General features: G+C 42.4%; 1 protein-coding gene across 3 annotated transcripts in view; it reads right to left on the bottom strand.

Moving 5' to 3' along the window:
- Window positions 1-21,352, bottom strand: part of LOC307158524 (globoside alpha-1,3-N-acetylgalactosaminyltransferase 1-like) — a 107,606-nt gene that overhangs the window by 25,561 nt on the left and 60,693 nt on the right. For 2 of the 3 annotated variants that reach the window (XM_079871137.1, XM_079871138.1), the window contains exons 2-3: window positions 1,135-1,170; window positions 359-385 (exon numbers count right to left, since the gene is read on the bottom strand). In XM_079871137.1, the coding sequence (XP_079727263.1) occupies window positions 359-385; window positions 1,135-1,170 (63 nt within the window). The remainder of the gene's footprint in view (window positions 1-358; window positions 386-1,134; window positions 1,171-21,352) is intronic. The other variant, XM_079871139.1, reaches the window with a different exon arrangement.

Genomic DNA, 21,352 nt, shown 5'->3' with positions numbered 1-21,352 from the left:
AGCTCCATATTTTTTTAGGCCTGACAAAAGAACACAGCGCTAGAATTTGTAAAACCGCATTTTTCCATCATAAAAATGTCTCTATACTCTCAGTGTCAAATGCAGAAAAGTTCATTCATGCATTCATGACCCTCAAGGCTAGATTACTGTAAAACCTTACTGGTCATTAGGGTAATCAAGCAAAAGTGTCCAAAAACAGGAGAGAAGCAGAGATAAAATACATAGTAATAAGGAAAAACTTATACTATAGTGTAGGCCATGTGCATATAAATGTATGCTTCTGAATGCGCTTTTGTATGTGTAAGTGTATGATTTGAGCATGTGTCTCAGTGAGTGTATTAAGAGTGGCAGTACTTACTTAAGGCAGAATCCTGGCTCTTCATATCTGAAACAGATATAAGGTTATAATGCTGAAATACTACATGGTCACAATACATTACCTTATAATTCAGGAATAAGGGATTACTCTTACATTATTATTATTAATAATTATTTTATTTTTATGTCTTTTATGTCAGTATGTCTTACTGTGAGGCTGAAATGCAACTAGTCTCTGATGAGGATGAATGGCTGAATTACGCAATAGTATTTCAACATTATTATTCCCTGATGAACAGTGCTGTACAGGCTCTTTATAGGCGCAATTCTTTAAAGACTCACCAGATGATGCCATTTATCAGTTTACCGGGAATAAGAAAAAAACGACAAGTAGCCTAACAAAAAGTTTAATAAAAGGGCAAGTGTAACGTCCAAAAGTAAATTTATTTTGATTAAAACGATTGACTGCCATTATAAAGTAGTAAAAACATAAGTAGTTTAAAGTTTAAAGTTTAAGTAGGCTATACATTGACACTCAATAAATACAGCACAAACAAATCTGACATGCTAACTAGGCCACTGATCCGTGTCAGTGATTGTTTTATTATGTTATGAATGGTGTATGAACTGCTTGGTGTAGGCTGATTTATAGAAATTAATTCAATATAGAATTAATGAGTAATGTAACCAATGTGAAGCAGAGTAGGCTATCCCATTCATTTCTAGAAGTAGGCTAATAACTGGTTATGTTTTAGAGGTATTTGCTCACAATGTTTTGATGGATATAGTTATCACACACAGTTGAAAAACACTTACCTTTGTGAGTTGGAGGTGTAGGCCAAATAAATAAGTCTGTGAGGAAACACAATAACAGATCATGAATGATAAAGTGAAGGAGATCATATATTTTCTCAACTGAATTATCCGATTTAATACACAAATACACATAATACTGTCACAGTAGTTTGATTACACTGTAAAAAGTGATTCTGAGTTTTTGTCAGGTGGACTAGTAAAATCATGTCTTGTCAACTTGCAGTGTCTCACTACAGAGCTTTAACTCTACAAACTCCAAATTCGGCTCAGACACTCAAACTGATCAGAACTCGAGTTCTTTTCAGACTGATCGGACTGATCGGACTGATCAAAACTCAAAAAAACTCATTCAAAAATTCCCATTGACTTACATTGGGGAGTTCTAAAAAATTCAAACCGACAAAAATTCAAATCAAAATACCTTGAAGACTAAACCAAACTGCCATTCTATATACTATATGAGCCATTGAGACTCATTTAAACTAATAAACTAAACTCATACACTTATAAACACTTATAAACTAATTAACTTATAAACTCATGAATTCATAGACTTATGAACTCTTAAACTCATAAATTAATAAACTCTGAACTCTTAAACTCATTTAAACTTATAAACTCATTTAAACTTAAACTCTAAACTCAAAAACTCTTACACTTATAAACTCATCAATTTCTACACTTATAACTCTAAACTCATAAACTCTGAGTGTGTGTGTGTGTGTGTGTGTGTGTGAACACACACACACACACACACACACACACACACACACACACACACACACACACACACACACACACACACACACACACACACACACACTCTAAAGTTAGGGGGTCGGCTGCGCCCCTGCCTTCGTCTTCAGGCAGGAGATGCAGATCCGCTACCCTCGGATTACGAACTATGGACGGGGCCTACGCCAAAGAACTTTACAATGCTTGCTGGGCTGCCAATAAAAATATGCTTGTTACATCACTTTATCTTCCGAGTCTTTCTGGTAGAAATAAATTAATAAACTCTGAACTCATTTACACATATAAACTCTAAACTCATTTAAACTTATAAACTCAAAACTCAATTAAACTTATAAACTAAACTCAAAAACTTGTACACTTATAAACTCATGCATTTATACACTTATAAACTCTAAACTCATAAACTCTGAGTGTGTGTGTGTGTGTGTGTGTGTGTGTGTGAACACACACACACACACACACACACACACACACACACACACACACACACACACACACACACACACTCACTCTAAACTCATTTAAACTTAAACTCTAAACTCATTTAAACTTAAACTCTAAACTCATTTAAACTTATAAACTCAAAACTCAAAAACTCATAAACTACTTTAAACTTCAAACCACTTTAAACTTCTTAAGTTTAAAGCTTCCAGCTGCCAAGCAACTCCATAGCAACCAAACTTGAGTACCCTAGCAACCGTTTTGCAAGACCTATATCTCTGTATCAGAACATTGTATAGAGATGAGGTTTGGCTCTTTTGACTCATGCTAGCAAACAGCACTTCCAACATGCTACACATGCTAGCAGTAAATAGCTACATGCTAATAGCGATTAGTTAAGTGCTATATCATGCCAAGATCATGCTAAGAACTCTGTAAAGACTCCAGATATAGAAAGACTCTCATATAGAAATTTTAGTCTCGGAATAATAATAACTAGATTAAAAAGTTCGTCGAGACAAACTTTAAGTTGGCTTGAGAAAGTTTGTACTGGAAAGTTTGAAGTTTAAAGTAGTTTGAAGATTAAAGTAGTTTGAAGTTTAATTTAGTTTAAAGTTTAATTTAGTTTAAAGTTTAAATTAGTCTAAAGTTTAAATTAGTTTGAAGTTTAAATTAGTTTAAAGTTTAAATTAGTCTAAAGTTTAAATTAGTTTGAAGTAAATTAGTTTAAAGTTTAAAGTAGTTTAAAGTTTAAATTAGTTTGAAGTTAAAATTAGCTTAAAGTTTTAATTAGTTTAAAGTTTAAAGTAGTTTAAAGTTAAAAAGTTGTTGGGGGTTTTCTAGTGGGTTGCTAAGGTGTTCTGGGTGGTTGCTAGGCGGTTGTGCAACTCAGAGTTTATGAGTTTAGAGTTTATAAGTGTATAAATGCATGAGTTTATAAGTGTACAAGTTTTTGAGTTTAGTTTATAAGTTTAATTGAGTTTTGAGTTTATAAGTTTAAATGAGTTTAGAGTTTATATGTGTAAATGAGTTTAAAGAGTTCAGAGTTTATTAATTTATGAGTTTAAGAGTTTATAAGTCTATGAATTCATGAGTTTATAAGTTAATTAGTTTATAAGTGTATGAGTTTAGAGTTCATTAGTTTAAATGAGTCTCAATGGCTCTTATAGTATATAGAATGGCAGTTTGGTTTAGTCTTCAAGGTGTTTAGATTTAAATTTTTGTCGGTTGGTGAGTTTGAATCTAAATTTGAATTTTTTAGAACTCCCCAATGCAAGTCAATGGGAGTTTTTCCGAGTTTTGATCGTCATTTTTAGGAAAACCGTAAGTCCGATCAGTCTGAAAAGATATAGCACACTTGGTCAGATCAGTTTGAGTGTCTGAGCCGAGTTTGGAGTATGTAGAGTTAAAGCTCTAGGAGGAGTTTCATATAGAAATTTTAGTCTCGGAATAATAATAATAACTAGATTAAAAAGTTCGTCGAGACAAACTTTAAGTTGGCTTGAGAAAGCCGGACCAGAAAGTTTGAAGAAGTTTGAAGTTTAAATTAGTTTAAAGTTTAAAATAGTTTGAAGTTTAAAATAGTTTAAAGTTTAAAGTAGTTTAAAGTTTAAATTAGTTTAAAGTTTAAAGTAGTTTGAAGTTTAATTTAGTTTAAAGTTTAAAGTAGTTTGAAGTTTAATTTAGTTTAAATTAATTAGGTTGTTCTGGGTGGTTGATATGGTGTTGCTAGGCGGTTGCTAGGGTATTCTGGGTGGTTGCTAGGCGGTTGCTAGGGTGTTCTGGTTGGTTGCTATGGTGTTGCTAGGCGGTTGCTAGGGTATTCTGGGCGGTTGCTAGGGTGTTCTGGTTGGTTGCTATGGTGTTGCTAGGCGGTTGCTAGGCGGTTGCTAGGGTTTTCTGGATGGTTGCTATGGTGTTGCTAGGCGGTTGCTAGGGTATTCTGGGTGGTTGCTAGGCGGTTGCTAGGGAGTTCTGGGTGGTTGCTATGCTGTTGCTAGGCGGTTGCTAGGGTATTCTGGGTGGTTGCTAGGCGGTTGCTAGGGTGCTTTGGGTGGTTGCTATGCTGTTGCTAGGGTGTTCTGGGTGGTTGCTATGGTGTTGCTAAACGGTTGCTAGGGTGTTCTGGGTGGTTGCTATGATGTTGCTAGGCGGTTGCTAGGGTGTTTTGGTGGTCGCTATGGTGTTGCTAGGCGGTTGCTAGGGTGTTCTGGGTGGTTGCTATGATGTTGCTAGGCGGTTGCTAGGGTATTCTGGGTGGTTACTAGGGTGTTGCTAGGCGGTTGCTAGGGTATTCTAGGTGGTTGCTAGGGTGTTCTGGGTGGTTGCTATGATGTTGCTAGGTGGTTGCTAGGGTGTTTTGGTGGTTGCTATGCTGTTGCTAGGGTATTCTGGGTGGTTGCTAGGGTGTTGCTAGGCGGTTGCTAGGGTGTTCTGGGCGGTTGCTATGGTGTTACTAGGTGATTGGTAGTTGTCACAGATGGTTACTATGGAGTTTTTATAGTTCTTAGCATGATCTTGGCATGATTTAGCACTCAACTAATCGCTATTAGCATGTAGCTATTCACTGCTAGCATGTGTAGCATGTTGGAAGTGCTGTTTGCTAGCATGAGTCAAAAGAGCCAAACCTCATCTCTATACGATGTTCTGATACAGAGATATAGGTCTTGCAAAACGGTTGCTAGGGTACTCAAGTTTGGTTGCTATGGAGTTGCTTGGGAGCTGGAAGCTTTAAACTTAAGAAGTTTAAAGTGGTTTGAAGTTTAAAGTAGTTTACGAGTTTTGAGTTTATAAGTTTAAATGAGTTTAGAGTTTAAGTTTAAATGAGTTTAGTGTGTGTGTGTGTGTGTGTGTGTGTGTGTGTGTGTGTGTGTGTGTGTGTGTGTTCACACACACACACACACACACACACACACACACTCAGAGTTTATGAGTTTAGAGTTTATAAGTGTATAAATTGATGAGTTTATAAGTGTTAGAGTTTTTGAGTTTAGAGTTTATAAGTTTTAAATGAGTTTAGAGTTTATAAGTTTAAATGAGTTTAAGAGTTCAGAGTTTATTAATTTATGAGTTTAAGAGTTCATAAGTCTATGAATTCATGAGTTTATAAGTTAATTAGTTAATAAGTGTATGAGTTTAGAGTTCATTAGTTTAAATGAGTCTCAATGGCTAATATAGTATATAGAACGGCAGTTTGGTTTAGTCTTCAAGGTATTTTGATTTGAATTTTCGTCGGTTGGTCAGTTTGAATCTGGATTTGAATTTTTTAGAACTCCCCAATGCAAGTCAATGGGAGTTTTTCCGAGTTTTGATCGTCATTTTTAGGAAAACCGTAAGTCCGATCAGTCTGAAAAGATATAGCACACTTGGTCAGATCAGTTTGAGTGTCTGAGCCGAGTTTGGAGTATGTGGAGTTAAAGCTCTAGGAGGAGTTTCATATAGAAATTTTAGTCTCGGAATAATAATAATAACTAGATTAAAAAGTTCGTCGAGACAAACTTTAAGTTGGCTTGAGAAAGTTTGTACTGGAAAGTTTGAAGTTTAAAGTAGTTAGAAGATTAAAGTAGTTTGAAGTTTAATTTAGTTTAAAGTTTAATTTAGTTTAAAGTTTAAATTAGTCTAAAGTTTAAATTAGTTTGAAGTAAATTAGTTTAAAGTTGAAAGTAGTTTAAAGTTTAAATTAGTCTAAAGTTTAAATTAGTTTGAAGTAAATTAGTTTAAAGTTGAAAGTAGTTTAAAGTTTAAATTAGTTTGAAGTTTAAATTAGCTTAAAGTTTTAATTAGTTTAAAGTTTAAAGAAGTTTAAAGTTAAAAAGTTGTTGGGGGTTTTCTAGTGGGTTGCTAAGGTGTTCTTGGTGGTTGCTAGGCGGTTGCTAGGGTGTTCTGGGTGGTTGCTATGGTGTTGCTAGGCGGTTGCTAAGGTATTTTGGCTGGTTGCTGGGGTATTCGGGGTGGTTGCTTGGGTATTCTGGTTGGTTGCTATGGTGTTGCTAGGGTGTTGCTAAGCGGTTGCTAGGGTATTTTGGGTGGTTGCTAGGGTGTTCGGGGTGGTTGCTATGGTGTTGATAGGTGGTTGCTAAGGTATTTTGGGTGGTTGCTAGGGTGTTGCTAGGGTGTTCTGGGTGGTTGCTATGGTGTTGCTAGGTGGTTGCTAAGGTATTTTGGGTGGTTGCTAGGGTGTTGCTAGGCGGTTGCTAGGGTGTTCTGAGTGGTTGCTATGCTGTTGCTAGGTGGTTGCTAGGGTATTCTGGGTGGTTGCTAGGGTGTTGCTAGGGTGTTTTGGGTGGTTGCTAGGGTGTTGCTAGGTGGTTGCTAAGGTACTTTGTGTGGTTGCTAGGGTGTTCTGGGTGGTTGCTAGGCGGTTGCTAGGGTGTTCTGGGTGGTTGCTAGGTTGTTGTTAGGGTGTTTTGGGTGGTTGCTATGGTGTTGCTAGGCGGTTGCTAGGGCATTCGGGGCGGTTGCTAAGGTATTTTGGGTGGTTGCTATGGTGTTACTAGGTGGTAGGTAGTTGTCACAGATGGTTACTATGGAGTTTTTATAGAGTTCTTAGAATGATTTAGCACTTAACTAATCGCTATTAGCATGTAGCTATTCACTGCTAGCATGTGTAGCATGTTGGAAGTGCTGTTTGCTAGCATGAGTCAAAAGAGCCAAACCTCATCTCTATATGATGTTCTGATACAGAGATATAGGTCTTGCAAAACGGTTGCTAGGGTACTCAAGTTTGGTTGCTATGGAGTTGCTTGGGAGCTGGAAGCTTTAAACTTAAGTTTAAAGTGGTTTGAAGTTTAAAGTAGTTTACGAGTTTACAAGTTTAAATGAGTTTAGAGTTTAAATGAGTTTAGAGTGTGTGTGTGTGTGTGTGTGTGTGTGTGTGTGTGTGTGTGTGTGTGTGTGAACACACACACACACACACACACACACACTCAGAGTTTATGAGTTTAGAGTTTATAAGTGTATAAATTGATGAGTTTATAAGTGTAAGAGTTTTTGAGTTTAGAGTTTATAAGTTTTAATGAGTTTAGAGTTTATAAGTTTAAATGAGTTTAAGAGTTCAGTTTATTAATTTATGAGTTTAAGAGTTCATAAGTCTATGAATTCATGAATTTATAAGTTAATTAGTTTATAAGTGTATGAGTTTAGAGTTTTTAGTTTAAATGAGTCTCAATGGCTCATATAGTATATAGAACGGCAGTTTGGTTTAGTCTTCAAGGTGTTTTGATTTGAATTTTCGTCGGTTTGAATTTTTTAGAACTCCCAATGAAAGTCAATGGGAATTTTTGAATGGGTTTTTTCGAGTTTTGATCGTCATTTTTAGGAAAACCGTAAGTCCGATCAGTCTGAAAAGATATAGCAACTCGAGTCAGATCAGTTTGAGTGTCCGAGCCGAATTTGGAGTATGTAGAGTTAAAGCTCTAGGAGGAGATCCAATTTAGTTTTTTTAGTCTCAGAAGAATAATAATAATAATAATAATAAGTTTAAATAGGATTTCAGTAAGTTGGCTCTCTCAAGCCAACTTAACTAGATGCAAAAGTTCGTCGAGACAAACTTTAAGTTGGCTTGAGAAAGTTTGGACCAGAACGTTTTTTTGATAGGCGGTTGCTAGGGTGTTCTGGGTGGTTGCTATGCTGTTGCTAGGCGGTTGCTAAGGTATTTTGGGTGGTTGCTAGGCGGTTGCTAGGGTGTTCTGGGTGGTTGCTATGGTGTTGCTAGGCGGTTGCTAGGGTGTTCTGGGTGGTTGCTAGGTGGTTGCTAGGGTGTTTTGAGTGGTTGCTAGGCGGTTGCTAGGGTATTCTGGTTGGTTGCTATGGTGTTGCTAGGCGGTTGCTAGGTTGTTCTGGGTGGTTGCTATGGTGTTGCTAGGCGGTTGCTAGGGTATTCTTGGTGGTTGCTAGGCGGTTGCTAGGGTGTTCTGGGTGGTTGCTAGGCGGTTGCTAGGGTGTTCTGGGTGGTTGCTATGGTGTTGCTAGGCGGTTGCTAGGGTATTCTGGGTGGTTGCTAGGCGGTTGCTAAGGTATTTTGGGTGGTTGCTAGGCGGTTGCTAGGGTGTTCTGGGTGGTTGCTAGGGTGTTGCTAGGCGGTTGCAAGGGTGTTCTGGGTGGTTGCTAGGTGGTTGCTAGGGTGTTTTGGGTGGTTGCTAGGCGGTTGCTAGGGTATTCTGGTTGGTTGCTAGGGTGTTTTGGGTGGTTGCTAGGGTGTTCTGGGTGGTTGCTATGGTGTTACTAGGTGGTTGCTAGGGTATTCTGGTTGGTTGCTAGGGTGTTCTGGGTGGTTGCTAGGCGGTTGCTAGGGTGTTCTGGGTGGTTGCTATGGTGTTGCTAGGCGGTTGCTAGGGTGTTCTGGGTGGTTGCTAGGGTGTTCTGGGTGGTTGCTATGGTGTTGCTAGGCGGTTGCTAGGGTGTTCTGGGTGGTTGCTAGGGTGTTTTGAGTGGTTGCTAGGCGGTTGCTAGGGTATTCTGGTTGGTTGCTAGGGTGTTTTGGGTGGTTGCTAAGGTGTTCTGGGTGGTTGCTAGGCGGTTGCTAGGGTGTTTTGGGTGGTTGCTATGGTGTTGCTAGGCGGTTGCTAGGGTATTCTGGGTGGTTGCTAGGCGGTTGCTAAGGTATTTTGGGTGGTTGCTAGGCGGTTGCTAGGGTGTTCTGGGTGGTTGCTAGGGTGTTGTTAGGCGGTTGCAAGGGTGTTCTGGGTGGTTGCTAGGTGGTTGCTAGGGTGTTTTGGGTGGTTGCTAGGGTGTTCTGGGTGGTTGCTATGGTGTTACTAGGTGGTTGCTAGGGTATTCTGGTTGGTTGCTAGGGTGTTCTGGGTGGTTGCTAGGCAGTTGCTAGGGTGTTCTGGGGGGTTGCTATGGTGTTGCTAGGCGGTTGCTAGGGTGTTCTGGGTGGTTGCTAGGCGGTTGCTAGGGTGTTCTGGGTGGTTGCTATGGTGTTGCTAGGCGGTTGCTAGGGTATTCTGGGTGGTTGCTATGGTGTTACTAGGTGGTTGGTAGTTGTCACAGATGGTTACTATGGAGTCTTTATAGAGTTCTTAGCATGATCTTGGCATGATATAGCACTTAACTAATCGCTATTAGCATGTAGCTATTCACTGCTAGCATGTGTAGCATGTTGGAAGTGCTGTTTGCTAGCATGAGTCAAAAGAGCCAAACCTCATCTCTATACGATGTTCTGATACAGAGATATAGGTCTTGCAAAACGGTTGCTAGGGTACTCAAGTTTGGTTGCTATGGAGTTGCTTGGGAGCTGGAAGCTTTAAACTTAAGAAGTTTAAAGTGGTTTGAAGTTTAAAGTAGTTTACGAGTTTTGAGTTTACAAGTTTACAAGTTTAAATGAGTTTAGAGTGTATGTGTGTGTGTGTGTGTGTGTGTGTGTGTGTGTGTTCACACACACACACACACACACACACACACACACACACACACACACACACACACACACACACACACACTCAGAGTTCATGAGTTTAGAGTTTATAAGTCTATAAATTGATGAGTTTATAAGTGTAAGGGTTTTTGAGTTTAGAGTTTATAAGTTTTAAATGAGTTTAGAGTTTATAAGTTTAAATGAGTTTAGACTTTATAAGTTTAAATGAGTTTAAGAGTTCAGAGTTTATTAATTTATGAGTTAAAGAGTTCATAAGTCTATGAATTCATGAGTTAATAAGTTAATTAGTTTATAAGTGTATGAGTTTAGAGTTCATTAGTTTAAATGAGTCTCAATGGCTCTTATAGTATATAGAATGGCAGTTTGGTTTAGTCTTCAAGGTGTTTAGATTTAAATTTTCGTCGGTTGGTGAGTTTGAATCTAAATTTGAATTTTTTAGAACTCCCCAATGCAAGTCAATGGGAGTTTTTCCGAGTTTTGATCGTCATTTTTAGGAAAACCGTAAGTCCGATCAGTCTGAAAAGATATAGCACACTAAGTCAGAACAGTTTGAGTGTCTGAGCCGAGTTTGGAGTATGTAGAGTTAAAGCTCTAGGAGGAGTTTCATATAGAAATTTTTAGTCTCAGAAGAATAATAATAATAATAATAAGTTTAAATACAATATCAGTAAGTTGGCTCTCTCAAGCCAACTTAATAATAATAATAAGTTTAAATAGGATTTCAATATGTTGGCTCTCTCAAGCCAACTTAACTAGATGCAAAAGTTCGTCGAGACAAACTTTGAAGTTGGCTTGAGAAAGTTTGGACCAGAACGTTTTTTGCTAGGCGGTTGCTAGGATGTTATGGGTGGTCGCTATGGTGTTGCTAGGCGGTTGCTAGGGTGTTCTGGGTGGTTGCTATGCTGTTGCTAGGCGGTTGCTAGGGTGTTCTGGGTGGTTGCTATGCTGTTGCTAGGTGGTTGCTAGGATGTTTTGGTGGTTGCTATGCTGTTGCTAGGCGGTTGCTAGGGTATTCTGGGGGGTTGCTATGGTGTTGCTAGGCGGTTGCTAGGGTGTTTTGGTGGTTGCTATGCTGTTGCTAGGCGGTTGCTAGGGTATTCTGGGGGGTTACTAGGGTGTTGCTAGGTGGTTGCTAGGGTGTTTTGGTGGTTGCTATGCTGTTGCTAGGCGGTTGCTAGAGTATTCTGGGGGGTTGCTAGGGTGTTGCTAGGCGGTTGCTAGGGTGTTCTGGGTGGTTGCTATGATGTTGCTAGGCGGTTGCTAGGGTGTTTTGGTGTTTGCTATGGTGTTGCTAGGCAGTTGCTAGGGTATTCTGAGTGGTTGCTAGGGTGTTGCTAGGCTTTGCTATGCTATTGCTAGGTGGTTGCTAGGGTGTTCTGGGTGGTTGCTAGGCGGTTGCTAGGGTGTTCTGGGTGGTTGCTATGGTGTTGCTAGGCGGTTGCTAGGGTGTTCTGGGTGGTTGCTATGGTGTTGCTAAGGTATTCTGGGTGGTTGCTGGGCGGTTGCTAGGCGGTTGCTAGGGTATTCTGGGTGGTTGCTAGGCAGTTGCTAGGGTGTTCTGGGTGGTTGCTATGGTGTTGCTAGGCGGTTGCTAGGGTGTTCTGGGTGGTTGCTATGGTGTTGCTAAGGTATTCTGGGTGGTTGCTAGGCGGTTACTAGGCGGTTGCTAGGGTATTCTGGGTGGTTGCTAGGCGGTTGCTAGGGTGTTCTGGGTGGTTACTATGGTGTTGCTAGGCGGTTGCTAGGGTATTCTGGTGGTTGCTAGGCAGTTGCTAGGGTGTTCTGTGTGGTTGCTATGGTGTTGCTAGGCGGTTTCTAGGGTGTTCCGGGTGGTTGCTAGGCAGTTGCTAGGGTGTTCTGGGTGGTTGCTATGGTGCTGCTAGGTGGTTGGTAGTTGTCACAGATGGTTACTATGGAGTTTTGATATAGTTGTTTGATCTTAGTATGATTTAGCACTTAACTAATCGCTATTAGCATGTAGCTATTCACTGCTAGCATGTGTAGCATGTTGGAAGTGCTGTTTGCTAGCATGAGTCAAAAGAGCCAAACCTAATCTCTATACGATGTTTTGATACAGAGATATAGGTCTTGCAAAACGGTTGCTAGGGTACTCAAGTTTGGTTGCTATGGAGTTGCTTGGGAGCTGGGAGCTTTAAACATAAGAAGTTTAAAGTGGTTTGAAGTTTAAAGTAGTTTACAGTAGTTTGAAGTTTATGACAGATAGATAGATAAATAAGTTAGATAGATACACACACACACACACACACGCGCACACACACACACACACACTAACTCGCTCACACACTCACTCAGACACACACACACACACACACACACTCAAGAGTTTATGAGTTTAGAGTTTATAAGTGTATAAATTGATGAGTTTATAAGTGTATGAGTTTTTGAGCTTTGAGTTTATAAGTTTAAATGAGTTTAGAGTTTATACGTTTAAATGAGTTTAAGAGTTCAGAGTTTATTAATTTATGAGTTTAAGAGTTCATAAGTCTATGAATTCATGAGTTTATAAGTTAATTAGTTTATAAGTGTATGAGTTTAGAGTGCATTAGTTTAAATGAGTCTCAATGGCTCATATAGTATATAGAACGGCAGTTTGGTTTAGTCTTCAAGGTATTTTGATTTGAATTTTCGTCGGTTGGTGAGTTTGAATCTAAATTTGAATTTTTTAGAACTCCCCAATGCAAGTCAATGGGAGTTTTTCCGAGTTTTGATCGTCATTTTTAGGAAAACCGTAAGTCCGATCAGTCTGAAAAGATATAGCAACGCGAGTCAGATCAGTTTGAGTGTCTGAGCCGAGTTTGGAGTATGTAGAGTTAAAGCTCTAGGAGGAGTTTCATATAGAAATTTTAGTCTCGGAATAATAATAATAACTAGATGCAAAAGTTCGTCGAGACAAACTTTAAGTTGGCTTGAGAAAGTTTGGACCAGAACGTTTTTTGCTAGGCGGTTGCTAGGGTGTTCTGGGTAGTTGCTATGGTGTTGCTAGGCGGTTGCTAAGGTATTCTGGGTGGTTGCTAGGTGGTTGCTAGGCGGTTGCTAGGGTATTCTGGGTGGTTGCTAGGCAGTTGCTAGGGTGTTCTGGGTGGTTGCTATGGTGTTGCTAGGCGGTTGCTAGGGTGTTCTGGGTGGTTGCTATGGTGTTGCTAGGTGGTTGCTAGGGTGTTCTGGGTGGTTGCTATGGTGTTGCTAGGCGGTTGCTAGGGTGTTCTGGGTGGTTGCTATGGTGTTGCTAAGGTATTCTGGGTGGTTGCTAGGCGGTTGCTAGGCGGTTGCTAGGGTATTCTGGGTGGTTGCTAGGCGGTTGCTAGGGTGTTCTGGGTGGTTACTATGGTGTTGCTAGGCGGTTGCTAGGGTGTTCTGGGTGGTTGCTATGGTGTTGCTAGGCGGTTGCTAGGGTATTCTGGGTGGTTGCTGGGCAGTTGCTAGGGTGTTCTGGGTGGTTGCTATGGTGTTGCTAGGCGGTTGCTAGGGTGTTCTGGGTGGTTGCTATGGTGTTGCTAGGCGGTTGCTAAGGTATTTTGGGTGGTTGCTAGGCGGTTGCTAGGGTGTTCTGGGTGGTTGCTATGGTGTTGCTAGGCGGTTGCTAGGGTATTCTGGGTGGTTGCTAGGCGGTTGCTAGGGTGTTCTGGGTGGTTGCTATGGTGTTGCTAGGCGGTTGCTAGGGTATTCTGGGTGGTTGCTAGGCGGTTGCTAGGGTGTTCTGGGTGGTTGCTATGCTGTTGCTAGGCGGTTGCTAGGGTATTCTGGGTGGTTGCTAGGCGGTTGCTAGGGTGTTTTGGGTGGTTGCTATGCTGTTGCTAGGGTGTTCTGGGTGGTTGCTATGCTGTTGCTAGGCGGTTGCTAGGGTGTTTTGGTGGTTGCTATGCTGTTGCTAGGCGGTTGCTAGGGTGTTTTGGGTGGTTGCTATGGTGTTGCTAGGCGGTTGCTAGGGTATTCTGGGTGGTTGCTAGGCGGTTGCTAGGGTGTTCTGGGTGGTTGCTATGGTGTTGCTAGGCGGTTGCTAGGGTATTCTGGGTGGTTGCTAGGCGGTTGCTAGGGTGTTCTGGGTGGTTGCTATGCTGTTGCTAGGCGGTTGCTAGGGTATTCTGGGTGGTTGCTAGGCGGTTGCTAGGGTATTTTGGGTGGTTGCTAGGGTGTTCTGGTTGGTTGCTAGGCGGTTGCTAGGGTGTTCTGGGTGGTTACTAGGGTGTTCTGGGTGGTTGCTAGGCGGTTGCTAGGATATTTTGGGTGGTTGCTAGGGTCTTTTGGGTGGTTGCTAGGCGGTTGCTAGGGTATTTTGGGTGGTTGCTAGGGTGTTCTGGGTGGTTGCTATGGTGTTCTAAGGTATTTTGGGTGGTTGTTAGGGTGTTCTGAGTGGTTGCTATGGTGTTGCTAGGGTGTTCTAAGGTATTTTGGGTGGTTGCTAGGGTGTTCTGGGTGGTTGTTAGGCAGTTGCTAGGGTGTTCTGAGTGGTTGCTATGGTGTTGCTAGGCGGTTGCTAAGGTATTCTGGGTGGTTGCTAGGTGGTTGCTAGGGTATTCTGGGTGGTTGCTATGGTGTTGCTAGGCGGTTGCTAGGGTGTTTTGGGTGGTTGCTAGGCGGTTGCTAGGGTATTCTGGGTGGTTGCTATGGTGTTGCTAGGTGGTTGCTAAGGTATTCTGGGTGGTTGCTAGGCGGTTGCTAGGGTGTTCTGGGTGGTTACTATGGTGTTGCTAGGGTGTTCGGGGTGGTTGCTAGGCGGTTGCTAGGGTGTTCTGGGTGGTTGCTATGGTGTTGCTAGGCAGTTGTTAGGGTGTTCTGGGTTGTTGCTAGGCAGTTGCTAGGTGTTCTGGGTGGTTTCTAGGCAGTTGCTAGGGTGTTCTGGCTGTTTGCTAGGTGTTCTGGGTGGTTGCTAGGCAGTTGCTAGGCAGTTGCTAGGGTGTTCTGGGTGGTTGCTAGGGTATATTTGGTGGTTACTAGAGCGTTTCTAGATGTTGCTAGGGTGTTCAAGATGGTTGCTAAGGTATTTTTGGTAGTTGCTATGGTGTTACTAGGTGGTTGGTAGTTGTCAAAGATGGTTTAAATATGGAGTTAATAACGAGTGCCTTCAGTACGGCACTCGGCCTGCGGCCTCGTGCCTATGGCCGAATAGGCACAAGCATGGAGCAATATCGCAAGGCCACGAATGTAATATTGCTTTAAAAAATAAAAAAAATATAAAAAAAGTTTTTTTGGGGGTTTAGGGTGGTTGCTAGGGAGCTCTTAGTGGTTGCTAGGGTGCTGTAACTGGTTGCTAGGGTGTGGCTATGAAGATTTTAGGCCATTACTTATTGGTTGCTTGATAATATAAATCCTCTGAGGGAGAGAGAGAGGGAGAGACGCAGGGGTGTCAGGCCCTTTGGAGTCTGTGTGTGTGAAAACGGCAGTTTGGATTCAAATGTTTTTAGAACTCCCCAATGTAAGTCAATGGGAGTTTTTCCGAGTTTTGATCGTCATTTTTAGGAAAACCGTAAGTCCGATCAGTCTGAAAAGATATAGCAACGCGAGTCAGATCAGTTTGAGTGTCTGAGCCGAGTTTGGAGTATGTAGAGTTAAAGCTCTAGGAGGAGTTTCATATAGAAATTTTAGTCTCGGAATAATAATAATAACTAGATGCAAAAGTTCGTCGAGACAAACTTTGAAGTTGGCTTGAGAAAGTTTGGACCAGAACGTTTTTTTGCTAGGCGGTTGCTAGGATGTTATGGGTGGTCGCTATGGTGTTGCTAGGCGGTTGCTAGGGTATTCTGGGTGGTTGCTATGGTGTTGCTAGGCTGTTGCTAGGGTGTTCTTGGTGGTTGCTATGCTGTTGCTAGGCGGTTGCTAGGGTGTTCTGGGTGGTTGCTATGCTGTTGCTAGGCGGTTGCTAGGGTGTTTTGGTGGTTGCTATGCTGTTGCTAGGGTATTCTGGGTGGTTGCTAGGCGGTTGCTAGGGTATTCTGGGTGGTTGCTAGGGTGTTGCTAAGCGGTTGCTAGGGTATTCTGGGTGGTTGCTAGGTGGTTGCTAGGGTGTTTTGGGTGGTTACTAGGGTGTTGCTAGGCGGTTGCTAGGGTATTCTAGGTGGTTGCTAGGCGGTTGCTAGGGTATTCTGGGGGTTGCTAGGGTGTTGCTAGGTGGTTGCTAGGGTGTTCTGGGTGGTTGCTATGATGTTGCTAGGTGGTTGCTAGGGTGTTTTTGTGGTTGCTATGGTGTTGCTAGGCAGTTGCTAGGGTATTCTGGGTGGTTGCTAGGGTGTTGCTAGGTGGTTGCTAGGGTATTCTAGGTGGTTGCTAGGGTGTTGCTAGGCGGTTGCTAGGGTGTTGCTAGGCGGTTGCTAGGGTGTTCTAGGTGGTTGCTATGATGTTGCTAGGCGGTTGCTAGGGTGTTCTGGGTGGTTGCTAGGCAGTTGCTAGTGTATGCTGGGTGGTTGATAGGGTGTTGCTAGGTGGTTGCTAGGGTATTCTAGGTGGTTGCTAGGGTGTTGCTAGGCAGTTGCTAGGGTGTTTTGGTGGTTGCTATGGTGTTGCTAGGCGGTTACTAAGGTATTCTGGGTGGTTGCTAGGTGGTTTCTAGGGTGTTCTGGGTGGTTGCTATGGTGTTGCTAGGCGGTTGCTAAGGTATTCTGGGTGGTTGCTAGGCGGTTGCTAGGGTGTTCTGGGCTGTTGCTATGGTGTTACTAGGTGGTTGGTAGTTGTCACAGATGGTTACTATGGAGTTTTTATAGAGTTCTTAGCATGATCTTGGCATGATTTATCACTTAACTAATCGCTATTAGCATGTAGCTATTCACTGCTAGCATGTGTAGCATGTTGGAAGTGCTGTTTGCTAGCATGAGTCAAAAGAGCCAAACCTCATCTCTTTACGATGTTCTGATGCAGAGATATAGGTCTTGTAAAACGGTTGCTAGGGTACTCAAGTTTGGTTGCTATGGAGTTGTTTGGGAGCTGGGAACTTTAAACTTAAGAAGTTTAAAGTGGTTTGAAGTTTAAAGTAGTTTACGAGTTTTTGAGTTTTGAGTTTATAAGTTTAAATGAGTTTAGAGTGTGTGTGTGTGTGTGTGTGTGTTCACACACACACACACACACACACACACACACACACACACACACACACACACACACACACTCAGAGTTTATGAGTTTAGAGTTTATAAGTGTACAAGTTTTTGAGTTTAGTTTGTAAGTTTAAATGAGTTTTGAGTTTATAAGTTTAAATGAGTTTAGAGTTTATAAGTTTAAATGAGTTAAAGCTTAAGTTTGAAGTTTAAAGTAGTTTAAAGTGTATATTAGTTTGACGTTTAATTTAGTTTGAAGTTTAAAGTAGTGTAAAGTTTAAAATAGTTTGAAGTAGATAGATAGATGAGTTTATTAGTTTAATTGAGTCTCAATGGCTCATATAGTATATAGAACGGCAGTTTGGTTTAGTCTTCAAGGTGTTTAGATTTGAATTTTCGTCGGTTGGTCAGTTTGCATCTGGATTTGAATTTTTTAGAACTCCCCAATGCAAGTCAATGGAGTTTTTGAATTAGTTTTTTCGAGTTTTGATCGTCATTTTTAGGAAAACCGTAAGTCCGATCAGTCTGAAAAGATATAGCAACTCGAGTCAGATCAGTTTGAGTGTCTGAGCCGAATTTGGAGTATGTAGAGTTAAAGCTCTAGGAGGAGTTTCATATAGAAATTTTTGTCTCGGAATAATAATAATAACTAGATGCGAAAGTTCGTCGAGACAAACTTTAAGTTGGCTTGAGAAAGTTTGGACCAGAAAGTTTTTTGCTAGGCGGTTGCTAGGGTATTCTGAGTGGTTGCTAGGCGGTTGCTAGGATATTTCTGGTGGTTGCTAGGGTCTTTTGGGTGGTTGCTAGGCGGTTGCTAGGGTATTTTGGGTGGTTGCTAAGGTGTTCTGGGTGGTTGCTAGGCGGTTGCTAGGGTGTTCTGGGTGGTTACTAGGGTGTTCTGGGTGGTTGCTAGGCGGTTGCTAAGATATTTTGGGTGGTTGCTAGGGTCTTTTGGGTGGTTGATAGGCGGTTGCTATGGTATTTTAGGTGGTTGCTAGGGTATTTTAGGTGGTTGCTAGGCGGTTGCTAGGGTATTTTGGGTGGTTGCTAGGGTCTTTTGGGTAGTTGCTAGGCGGTTGCTAGGGTATTTTGGGTGGTTGCTAGGGTGTTCTGGGTGGTTGCTAAGCGGTTGCTAGGGTGTTCTGGGTGGTTACTAGGGTGTTCTGGGTGGTTGCTAGGCGGTTGCTAGGATATTTCTGGTGGTTGCTAGGGTCTTTTGGGTGGTTGCTAGGCGGTTGCTAGGGTATTTTGGGTGGTTGCTAGGGTGTTCTGGGTGGTTGCTAGGCGGTTGCTAGGGTGTTCTTGGTGGTTACTAGGGTGTTCTGGGTGGTTGCTAGGCGGTTGCTAGGATATTTTGGGTGGTTGCTAGGGTCTTTTGGGTGGTTGATAGGCGGTTGCTAGGGTATTTTAGGTGGTTGCTAGGGTATTTTAGGTGGTTGCTAGGGTATTCTGGGTGGTTGCTAGGCGGTTGCTAGGGTATTTTGGGTGGTTGCTAGGGTCTTTTGGGTAGTTGCTAGGCGGTTTCTAAGATATTTTCGGTGGTTGCTAGGGTCTTTTGGGTGGTTGCTAGGCGGTTGCTAGGGTATTTTGGGTAGTTGCTAGGGTGTTCTGGGTGGTTGCTAGGCGGTTGCTAGGGTGTTCTGGGTGGTTACTAGGGTGTTCTGGGTGGTTGCTAGGCGGTTGCTAGGATATTTTGGGTGGTTGCTAGGGTCTTTTGGGTGGTTACTAGGCGGTTGCTAGGGTATTTTGGGTGGTTGCTAGGGTGTTCTGGGTGGTTGCTATGGTGTTCTAAGGTATTTTGGGTGGTTGATAGGGTGTTCTGAGTGGTTGCTATGGTGTTGCTAGGGTGTTCTAAGGTATTTTGGGTGGTTGCTAGGGTGTTCTGGGTGGTTGTTAGGCAGTTGCTAGGGTGTTCTGAGTGGTTGCTATGGTGTTGCTAGGCGGTTGCTAAGGTATTCTGGGTGGTTGCTAGGCGGTTGCTAGGGTATTCTGGGTGGTTGCTATGGTGTTGCTAGGCGGTTGCTAGGGTGTTTTGGGTGGTTGCTAGTTGGTTGCTAGGGTATTCTGGGTGGTTGCTATGGTGTTGCTAGGCGGTTGCTAAGGTATTCTGGGTGGTTGCTAGGCGGTTGCTAGGGTGTTCTGGGTGGTTGCTATGGTGTTGCTAGGTGGTTGCTAGGGTATTCTGGGTGGTTGCTAGGCGGTTGCTAGGCGGTTGCTAGGGTGTTCTGGGTGGTTGCTAGGCGGTTGCTAGGGTGTTCTGGGTGGTTGCTATGGTGTTGCTAGGTGGTTGCTAGGGTATTCTGGGTGGTTGCTAGGCGGTTGCTAGGGTGTTCTGGGTGGTTGCTATGGTGTTGCTAGGCGGTTGCTAAGGTATTCAGGGCAGTTGATATGGTGTTACTAGGTGGTTGGTAGTTGTCACAGATGGTTACTATGGAGTTTGTATAGAGTTCTTAGCATGATCTTGGCATGATTTAGCACTCAACTAATCGCTATTAGCATGTAGCTATTCACTGCTAGCATGTGTAGCATGTTGGAAGTGCTGTTTGCTAGCATGAGTCAAAAGAGCCAAACCTCATCTCTATACGATGTTCTGATACAGAGATATAGGTCTTGCAAAAACGGTTGCTAGGGTACTCAAGTTTGGTTGCTATGGAGTTGCTTGGGAGCTGGAAGCTTTAAACTTAAGAAGTTTAAAGTGGTTTGAAGTTTAAAGTAGTTTACGAGTTTTGAGTTTACAAGTTTACAAGTTTAAATGAGTTTAGTGTGTGTGTGTGTGTGTGTGTGTGTGTGTGTTCACACACACACACACACACACACACACACACACACTCAGAGTTTATGAGTTTAGAGTTTATAAGTGTATAAATTGATGAGTTTATAAGTGTTAGAGTTTTTGAGTTTAAAGTTTATAAGTTTTAAATGAGTTTAGAGTTTATAAGTTTAAATGAGTTTAAGAGTTCAGAGTTTATTAATTTATGAGTTTAAGAGTTCATAAGTCTATGAATTCATGAGTTTATAAGTTAATTAGTTTATAAGTGTTTGAGTTTAGAGTTCATTAGTTTAAATGAGTCTCAATGGCTAATATAGTATATAGAACGGCAGTTTGGTTTAGTCTTCAAGGTATTTTGATTTGAATTTTCGTCGGTTGGTGAGTTTGAATCTAAATTTGAATTTTTTAGAACTCCCCAATGCAAGTCAATGGGAGTTTTTCCGAGTTTTGATCGTCATTTTTAGGAAAACCGTAAGTCCGATCAGTCTGAAAAGATATAGCAACGCGAGTCAGATCAGTTTGAGTGTCTGAGCCGAGTTTGGAGTATGTAGAGTTAAAGCTCTAGGAGGAGTTTCATATAGAAATTTTAGTCTCGGAATAATAATAATAATAATAAGTTTAAATAGGATTTCAATATGTTGGCTCTCTCAAGCCAACTTAATAATAAGTTTAAATAGGATTTCAATATGTTGGCTCTCTCAAGCCAACTTAACTAGATGCAAAAGTTCGTCGAGACAAACTTTAAGTTGGCTTGAGAAAGTTTGGACCAGAAAGTTTTTTGCTAGGCGGTTGCTAGGGTATTCTGAGTGGTTGCTAGGCGGTTGCTAGGATATTTCTGGTGGTTGCTAGGGTCTTTTGGGTGGTTGCTAGGCGGTTGCTAGGGTATTTTGGGTGGTTGCTTGGGTGTTCTGGGTGGTTGCTAGGCGGTTGCTAGGGTGTTATGGGTGGTTACTAGGGTGTTCTGGGTGGTTGCTAGGCGGTTGCTAGGATATTTTGGGTGGTTGCTAGGGTCTTTTGGGTGGTTGATAGGCGGTTGCTAGGGTATTTTAGGTGGTTGCTAGGGTATTCTGGGTGGTTGCTAGGCGGTTGCTAGGGTATTTTGGGTGGTTGCTAGGGTCTTTTGGGTGGTTGCTAGGCGGTTGCTAGGGTATTTTGGGTGGTTGCTAGGGTGTTCTGGGTGGTTGCTAGGCGGTTGCTAGGGTGTTCTGGGTGGTTACTAGGGTGTTCTGGGTGGTTGCTAGGCGGTTGCTAGGATATTTTGGGTGGTTGCTAGGGTCTTTTGGGTGGTTGCTAGGCGGTTGCTAGGGTATTTTGGGTGGTTGCTAGGGTGTTCTGGGTGGTTGCTATGGTGTTCTAAGGTATTTTGGGTGGTTGCTAGGGTGTTCTGGGTGGTTGTTAGGCAGTTGCTAGGGTGTTCTGAGTGGTTGCTATGGTGTTGCTAGGCGGTTGCTAAGGTATTCTGGGTGGTTGCTAGGCGGTTGCTAGGGTATTCTGGGTGGTTGCTATGGTGTTGCTAGGCGGTTGCTAGGGTGTTTTGGTTGGTTGCTAGGCGGTTGCTAGGGTATTCTGGGTGGTTGCTATGGTGTTGCTAGGCGGTTGCTAAGGTATTCTGGGTGGTTGCTAGGCGGTTGCTAGGGTGTTCTGGGTGGTTGCTATGGTGTTGCTAGGGTGTTCAGGGTGGTTGCTAGGCGGTTGCTAGGGTGTTCTGGGTGGTTGCTATGGTGTTGCTAGGCAGTTGTTAGGGTGTTCTGGGTTGTTGCTAGGCAGTTGCTAGGTGTTCTGGGTGGTTGCTAGGCAGTGGCTAGGGTGTTCTGGCTGTTTGCTAGG

The sequence above is a fragment of the Squalius cephalus genome (assembly GCF_949319135.1).
Source record: "Squalius cephalus genome assembly, chromosome: 5".
Lineage (NCBI taxonomy): Eukaryota > Metazoa > Chordata > Actinopteri > Cypriniformes > Leuciscidae > Squalius > Squalius cephalus.
The sequence above is the reverse complement of the archived record's forward strand: the minus strand, read 5'-3'. Positions and strand labels throughout refer to the sequence as shown.